Source organism: Lathyrus oleraceus, chromosome 5 (genome assembly GCF_024323335.1).
Source record: "Lathyrus oleraceus cultivar Zhongwan6 chromosome 5, CAAS_Psat_ZW6_1.0, whole genome shotgun sequence".
Classification (NCBI taxonomy): domain Eukaryota; kingdom Viridiplantae; phylum Streptophyta; class Magnoliopsida; order Fabales; family Fabaceae; genus Lathyrus; species Lathyrus oleraceus.
In genome coordinates, this window is record NC_066583.1 from 232,901,903 (window position 1) to 232,911,183 (window position 9,281).

At 35.2% G+C, this 9,281-nt stretch overlaps 1 protein-coding gene across 1 annotated transcript; it reads right to left on the reverse strand.

The window, feature by feature from the left end:
• Positions 1 to 3,855: 3,855 nt before the first annotated feature.
• LOC127079916 (uncharacterized) lies at positions 3,856 to 4,353 on the reverse strand. The gene has a single exon (XM_051020266.1). The coding sequence runs from the start codon at positions 4,351 to 4,353 to the stop codon at positions 3,856 to 3,858; it is 498 nt and encodes a 165-aa protein (XP_050876223.1).
• Between the last annotated feature and the right edge of the window lie 4,928 nt (positions 4,354 to 9,281).

Sequence of the window (9,281 nt, forward strand, 5' to 3'; positions counted from 1 at the left end):
CTTATAAGCATGCTTACAAATCTTCTCACCACTCCGCGTCGGCAAGTCTTACGTGTTTCTCAAATACACTAAAGATTTAAAACAGTCCTACAAACACATTGCTACCTCATTGTACTTTTTTAGCAAGTAAAATTATAATGTAGATCACTCAGATGCGGGGAGGTACATTGTTATTTGTGATAATGAGTTTTCTATGTTTCTCCTGGTAGCGTCTTATAGAAAAATAGGTGATACATGGGGGGAGTTTCTATATAAATGCAACTCATAATTCTAATACCACCAATCTTTTATAGGATCATCTTAAACTAAACTCTCAAATTATATGCCAAGAGATTTTTCCTATTGTCGGCAAGGACCATTCATTGAAGGTGAGTTACATAATTTCCCATTTGGTTGAACGATTCAATTACACTCCATTGTACAAAATGGCAGACAAGTGACTCCAAACACAAGAGAGAATGAATTATGAAAGTTTGAAAATCTTCGATAAAAGTCAGAATCTTTGAAAAAATCAAAGTTTAAAGTCGTTTGTAAAACAAAGAAAGAAATAAGCAACAAAATAAATAAGGAGATGTAAAAACAGAGGAAAAAAAATAACTGAAAAAGTAAAAAAGGTTAGAGAAAAATAAAGATACTAGAAAATTATAGAGGTTTGGTCTAAATGATGGTGACATAATCCTCTCCCCAAGAATTATTCTTGAGATTTTCCACTATCAAGAGAGCTTTTAATAGGATATGACCTTGAACCTCCTTTTACAAGAATTTAAAGTTTAATTGCTAACTTCTAACAAAACTTAGAGTTTTGATTGGCTATCCTTCATACCAAACAAAAATTATGTACGACTGACCTCCAAACTGAGATGGAGTTTTCATACTGGCTATCCTCCGAACCAAATTAGGTTTATACACAAGTTGACCTCCGAATGGATCTGAGATTTTATATAGGCTGATCTCGAACCAAGGTGAAATTTTACATGGGTTGATCTCGCACTACAAGAAAACAATGCTTCAGCCTCGTGAATTTCACGTTGCTATAAAAGGAAGTTACCCGTGAATATCACGTCGCCAACGCTTTAAAATAATAATAATAAAAAATTCCAGTTTTTCACGTAGGAGAGGGGGGAGGGATAAATTTTGGAAAATTGTGTAGTGACGTGAAAATCACGTCGCTACCATAAAGTTAAAATAAAATATATAAAAATTCCAGCTGTATGTTCCAGCTTAACGTGGGGGAAGATTTAAAATTTTTGAAAAAAACTATAGTGACGTGATTTTCACGTCGCTAAAGAAATTTTAAAATTTTAAAAATTAATTTGGAAAAAGTTATTAAGGATGATAAATGTGACTGACACACTTTATTTGTGTCATGGTAATCACGTCGTAATATGTAACTTTTCATACTATCGATGAATAAGCAACTACTGGTCATATTCATGTGTATTTTCCAGCATGGTTCAAGGAGCAATTGTCATGCATTGTTGCACCGACTCAAGAAATAATCCATTTGAGAAACTTGTTTGAAGGCCTGTTCAAAGCGCAAATGGATGACACACATACTTTGTGAACAAATATAAATTTCACACTGAGACATGAACTGAAGGAAAAAATTATAAACAATGGTGTATTCTTAAAAGGAGTTACAGATGATGGTGAAGACAACTTCTATAACGTTGTTACACATATCTACGAGTTAGTATACAATTACTTGGACTCAGAAAATAAAATTGTCTTTTTTTATTGTAATTAGTATGATTCATCTGACAAAGGCACAAAAATAGATAACAAATAGAATATCGTTGAATGAACCGAAGGTACAAAGAGTATGACACTTTCATAATGCGACAAATGCCCAAATGGAGGAAATGAAAAAGAGACAAATTGAGATGGAGGAAATAACGTGACAATTGCTCTCACAACAAGGGAACCAAACAAATAATTCAATGTGGGGTGATGTGGATGATGATGATGACGTGGACTAGCTATGGATAATGATGAGGATGATGGTGTTGATTGATTTTTTTATTGTTATTTTAATTTTAAATATTAAATTTTGTAAAATATTTTTAATTATTTTTAATTTAATTATTTTAATTGAAATTTATATTTTTAATAATTATTTGAAAATATTATTATTTTTAATTATTAATTGAAATTAATATTTTTAATTGCAAGCAAATTTATAAATTTTTTATCATTAATTTCGAATTTTAATTATTTATTAAACATTTTTAATAATAAATTTGTCAACAACATGGAAAACACGACACTAATTAATAATAATTTTTCATTTTAGTGGCGTGAAAAATAGGACGCAACATTGATATTTGTGTTATGAAATTCATGTGGGAATCTGACAATCTGACATGCAGTCCTGATACATAGCAAAATTGCAGTAGAGTTTTGTAACGTGAAAATCACGTGACAAAATTTTACGACCTGAAAATTACGAAGCAAAGTTGGGGCATGATTTTCACGTGAAAAAAATTGACACAAATGCTCATGCCTCGTGATTTACTATGACACTAATTTAGGTTTGTGGTGTGATTTTCATTATTGTGGCGTGAAAATCAGATCATAAATAACTATTTCTTTTAGTGTTGAACTAAGATGATATTTTACACCGACTAATCTCAAAAAAGAGAAAATTTTACATGAGTTAAACTCAAACCAATATGAGATTTTAAAAGTATTTCTTTTTCTTTTCTTACTTTTTATTTTAATGTATTTATTATGTCAAAATCTTATGACTATATACAATATTCCTTCTAAAACAATAATTTTTAGATAAAGTTAATTTGATTACTTATTGATGTGTTTCTCACGTCACAAATACCAAAAAAAAAAAATATTTTAAAAGTTAAAAAATAACGTGTATAGTGTTAATCAGAAAATATAATAATTAATTATACATTAACAAGTAAAAGAATATAATATTAAAAAAAAGAAAAAGAGAATAGTAAACAACTGGATAGTCAACCGACGTGTCATTGACCATTCCACCGCCACGACCATCATGCCTCACGAGTTGTGAGGTAGTGAAAGTTGACCACTTATGTAATCCTCAATTCTTTTATTAAACAAAATAATGTAATTTCAATATTATTATACTAACATTGTCAATCACAATCTATATAAAAAATTTTTGATTGAAATTGACACGGTAAAAGAATTTTATACCGTCAGTTAATTTTAGATATTTGATATTTTAACTTTTATTTTAAAATTTATAAAATAATATAAGTGGATGATAGTGGTGAATTGATCGTATAAATCTTTTTACATTCACAGTGCATATTAATTAATCCCATAAAAAAATCTACTGTGCATAAAATATATATATATATATATATATATATATATATATATATAATATATATATATATATATATATATATATATATATATATATATATATATATATATATATATATATATATATATAAGTAATCAAGTAAGAAATGATAAGATAAGTATCCAAAACCACACTATCTAGACTATAGACAAAATTGAAAAATATTTCATAGTTTACTTACTTTTCCCCCAGCTAGTGTCTAGTCAAAATACATAAAATAAAAGGGTCTTATCAACGGAAAGCAATGGATTATAAAATTAGAACCAAAGACCTAATTAATAAATTGTTAATTGAGTGGGTAGTTGATCACCTGTTCGAATTAGAAACCACGATGCATACCCATAATCATGATACTAATTTATCGCTATCTTTTCTTTTATATATCCAAAAAGATGGAGTATATTAGAAGACAAAGAACAAATTACGGGATCGAACCAAAACTCTTTAGAGAAAGAGTCTAAATATTGGGGTATCAAGTTTGTCTAATTATCCATAAAATTAAATCAATAGTTAGTTTTGAACATGAAATCAATGATGACTAACGAATCCGCACAACCATTGACTTTCTTAAAAATACGAGGAATCAAAAAATTTATGTCATGAGTAATACATATACAATTTGCCCATTTAGATCTTACTTTCCAAGAAAAAAGAGAAAAGTTAGTGAAAGCTTTCACCATAATAGCTGAGTTGGATCCGATCCACAGATTGTTCCACTTTCTCTCCCTAGCAATCTCCATTGCAGTCATGGCTACTGACAATTCCGCAAGTAATACATTGCCATCTCCCAAGAAATTAACAAAGCTTCCCATGAGATTCGCTGCGTCGTTTCTAAATATTCCACCACAAGAGCAAAAAGATGGAACACCTATATCAAAGTTATCTATGTTGCATTTGATCCAACCCCTATTAGGAGGTTGCCAAAGAACATTGATGGTTTTCCTGACTTTTGGAGGATGGATAGAAATGTTAAACTTCTTCAGGATACATAAGTTCTCCATGGAAGAGTTTGAGGCTTTATTGGTATAGTTCCCCGCTATGCTTGAAGCAGCAACTACATATGCAACACAAGATTTCCAATGGACCAACCTGCCGGCAAATCTGATATTGTTTCTGGCCGTCAAAATTTATGCAAAAAGACTGACCAGACAAGCATTAAAAGTAACAATTAGCTGGGGCGACCACTCACTGTGCATTGCTTGTTTACAGTCCAATAAATTGTTGATAGGGCTGTGAATGTAGAAAATATCCTTGAACCAACTCCAAATGTGAGACACAAACTTGTAGTCAAAGAAAATATGAGGTGAGGTTTCACATTCCCTGTTGCATAGTGAACACATTGAGGTAAAGGCAAAACCTATTATAGTCATGTTTTCATCTGTGGGAAGTCTATTGTGTAGAAAACGCCACATCAACATTGATTTAGAAGGAGAAATGCAAGGGTTCCACGGAAAACTAGTCCAAAGATCAAAAGGAGAAGATGTCACTAGAAAATTATAAGCCTGTTTTAGACTTATCCCTCCATTCTTAGTGTCAGTCCAAACCAACAAGTCATCAAAACATTTAGTGGGAATGAAGCAAGAAGAAACATAGTTCAACATTCCAGGAATGTCAGTTTGAAGATTTGAAGGGAAAGACTAATTATTATTTTGTAAGTAATACGAGCCCTTGTAAGAGGGAGTATTGCGACGCCTTTTATGAATATTGAATTTCTGAACCAAACGTACATCCAACCAATAGTCTAACTAGAAATTGATTTTCTTACCATCACCAAGAAGTCATTTTAAATTTTCCTGAACAGTAGTGAATTGATATTTAAGACTACTCCGAAGGGAAGAGTATATGTGATATGAGATAACTTTGATGCCTCTAAAAACTCTTGAAGAGGGTAGTTTCAACCAGCCAGTGTTAGCTTGCACCAAGGATCAACAGAGGTGCAGATTTTCAGCATCATTAAGTGTAGGTGTTTAATTGGCTGCATTATATGGTAAAACACTAGCTGGATTCTAATGTCTTGACTAATGTCATAACATGCTGTGGAGGTGTTTGTGTGACTGCATTGTATGTTAGAATATCTAGTTGTACTCTGATGTCTTGACTGATGTCATGACATACTTGAGTAGTATACTGCAGGATTGCTAATACAGGATTTATTGAATGTCAAACTGGATGTTGTGACATTCATCCCTGTCAGCAGATACTGAGGATTAGAACAGGTGGTGTTCTGTTAGAACTCAATATTTATTTTCAGTCTGGTTATCAAGGAAATACCAGACCTGGCATAAGGCCTACTGTCTGAATGTCAAACAGGATGTTATGACATTCATCATTGACAGCATATACTGAACAATAGACAGAGTGGTGTTCTGCTACACTTCAGTATGTTTCTCAATATGTTTCTCAGTCTGTTCTTCAAGAGAATAACAGAACTAACTTAAGGCTAAGTGTGTAAATGTCAAATTGGATGCTTTGACATTTATTAATGTAAGCTGTTACTGTAGAATGGACAGATTGGTCCTGTACAGTTCAACAAATTTGTACAGTCTGTTTTCAGGAAAAACAGACTTAGCATATGGACCTTGATGTCAAGTTGAATGTTGTGACATTCATTCCTGACAGCATATGCTAAATTGTAGGTTGTTTAGTTTTTCCGTTTCAGCTTTTTCTCAGGCTATTCTTCAGGGATTCAACAGCTGAGAGAAAATCCAGGAAATCAACAACCAAGCTACATTTAATGAACCTAACAAATAGCCTATTTATTAGTAACCTAGATGTGGAATTTAGGGGAACTCGCGTGACCTTAAATTCAGGAGAATACAAGTGCAACGCCCAAGTGCTGCAATATAAAAGGATGGCAATCCTTCATTCAGAACTCGGGGGTTTTTAGGCGTGAAGATTAAGTGTGTCCATCATACTTCACTGCTGTATTTTTGTGAGTCTTGTATTAGACGTATCTTGTAAGCCAAGTTATTATCACGTTGATGATTGCTTTGGTATAGGGTGTTCATTGAGTTGTATGTGTTGTGTCACTCTAAGCTTTTAAGCGTGAGTGCTGTGTATCTTGATTAAAGCTGTTAAGCACAATCAAGAGTTGTTTGAAGTGTGACTTCATAACTGTCTTTAATATTGATTAAAGGTGTAATCACTGAGGTGATTGAGGGGGGGTGAGTAGGAACTCTGATCTTAGTATAAGATTGAAATTGCATTGGGTAGGTATTAAGTGATAGGGTTAAACAATTGGTTTAAGGTCTGAATTAATACTACTAATAGTGGATTTCCTCCCTGGCTTGGTAGCCCCCAGATGTAGGTCACGTTGGACCGAACTGGGTAAACAATTACTCGTGTTATTTACTGCACTTACAATTTAAGTTCTGCATAATTCTTGTCTGCGCAGAATTGGATGTCATAACAACCCGTGTGACATCGAAAGTCTGTTAACTAGAATTTCAATTGGCATCAGAGCAGGCACCCTGCCTGTTATTTTCTGGGTGAGATCTAGGGAAGTTACTTTCTAGTACCATGGACAAGGATATAGGACACTCAAATAGACCACCCATGTTGGATGGTTCTAACTATGATGACTGGAAGCGTCGTATGATAGCCTTCTTAAGGTCTCTAGACAGCAAAGTCTGGAGAGCTGTCAACAAAGGATGGGAACACCCAACGAGGACAGGTGAAGATGGAGTCAGTGTGCAAATTCCTGAAGAAGAGTGGGACAAGGAGCAAGAGGCATTAGCTCTTGGAAATTCTAAGGCCTTAAATGCATTGTTCAATGGAATCAGTAAGAACATCTTCAGGCTGGTGCACCATTGTGAGCTGGCTAAGGAAGTATGGGATACCCTCAAGGTAACTCATGAAGGTACCTCCAAGGTGAAAATGTCCAAGCTTCAGATGCTGACCACCAAGTTTGAAAATCTGAGGATGAAAGAGGATGAGACTATTCATGACTTTCACATGAATATTCTTGAGATTGCAAATACCTCTGGTGGCTTAGGTGAGAAAATGGCTGAAGAGAAACTTGTAATAAAGATTCTCAGGTCATTACCTAAGAGATTTGCCATGAAGGTCACGGCAATAGAAGAGGCTCAAGATATCTGCATCATGAAGGTGGATGAGCTCATTGGTTCTCTCCAAACCTTTGAAATGGGCTTATGTGAGGATGCTGAAAGGAAGAACAAAAGCATAGCCTTTGTATCAAATACTGAAGAAAATTCAGGAGAAGGAAACAGTGGAGGAAATGAAAGCATTTCTGAAGCCATAGCCATGCTTGGAAGACAGTTCAACAAGTTCATAAAGAAAGTTGATCAACAGGGTAGACCTAATGTCAAGAACTCTTCATATGACATCAGTAGAAAGTCAAAATATGAAGAAAAGGTCATTCATGGCAAGGGAATCCAGTGCCATGGATGTGATGGTTATGGTCACATTAAAGCTGAATGCCCTACCTTCCTCAAGATGCAAAGGAAAGGGCTAGCTGCCACCTGGTCTGAAGAAGACTCTGAGAATGAATCAGAAGGAGAATCTGCTAAGCATGTCACTGCTCTGACCAGTGTCTGTTCCTCAGAGGATGACTCAAGTGGAGATGAGCTTACCTTGGATGAACTTGCTGCATCATATAAAGAGTTATGTGTTAAAAGTGCAGAAGTATGTATCCAAGGAGAAAAGCAGAAGAAACTCATCAAAGAGCTGGAAACTGAGAAACAGAAGCAGCTGAAAGTCATAGATGGTCTGAATGGTGAGATTCATTTGCTGACGGCTAAGCTAGAACAAATGACCAAATCCATCAGAATGATGAACAAAGGAACTGACACCTTGGAAGAGATTCTAAAGGTAGGACAGAAGTCAGGAATCATGTCTGGTTTAGGCTTTGCTAAGAAATCTCCATCTGAACTAAAAAATTCTAAGGTTGAAGTTCAAAAATTCAAGCAGAAGTCACAACCGATGTCTCAACATTAGAGAACCAGAATGAGTAACCATCAGAAGAAAAAATTTCAGAGATGGGGATGTCATTACTGTGGTAGATTTGGTCACATAAAACCCTTCTGCTACAGGCTGCATGGTTATCCCAACCAGACTACCCAAGTCAGACCTAAGCAGAAGGCGCCTAAGCTTAATGCCCCCATTAAGAAACAAAAATGGGCTGAAGATCAGACATCTCAAGTCAGACCTCAGCAGCAGGCATCTAAGCTTAATTCCTCCCCTGAGAACCAACAATGTGCTGCTAATCTAGCTCACACATCTCCAAGGGCACCTACCAGACTAGACTGGTACTTTGATAGTGGCTGCTCAAGACATATGACTGGGATGAGCACCCTATTGGTGGATCTTCAACCCCATGCCACCAGGTATGTGACATTTGGTGATGGAGCTAAAGGAGAAGTCAAAGGGGTTGGTAAGCTGGATTGTCCTGAAGTTCCAAAACTGAGTAATGTGTTGTTAGTAAAAGGCCTAACTGCTAATCTCATCAGCATAAGCCAGCTTTGTGACCAAGGATTCAATGTGAAATTCACTAGGGGAGGATGTGTGGTGTTAAATGGTTGCAATCAGGAAGTGATGAGAGGAGCCAGATCCAAAGATAACTGCTATCTATGGAAATCTAAAGACTCACTCTACTTTCCCAAGTGCCCTGTATCCAAGGGAAAGCATGAAGGGAAGTTGTGGCATGGAAGACTTGGACAACCTCATTTAAAAGGAATGAAGAAGAGAATTTCCAAGGGGGCAATGAGAGGAATCCCATATCTGTCTTTGGATAAAAGAACAGACTGTGAAAAATGTCTGATTGAAAGCTGTGAGTCATTGGCACATATTGGTCATCATGCAAATGGTGTGGTAGCAAGGGATAAACAGATGTGTGTATCATTGTCGTCTGCAGAAGCTAAATACCTAGCTTCTGGTAGCAGGTGGTAATCACTGGTGTGGATGAACCTGA

Coding starts and splice junctions, on each gene's coding strand:
- LOC127079916 (XM_051020266.1), bottom strand. CDS start 4,353: ATGGAGAACTTATGTATCCTGAAGAAGTTTAACATTTCTATCCATCCT.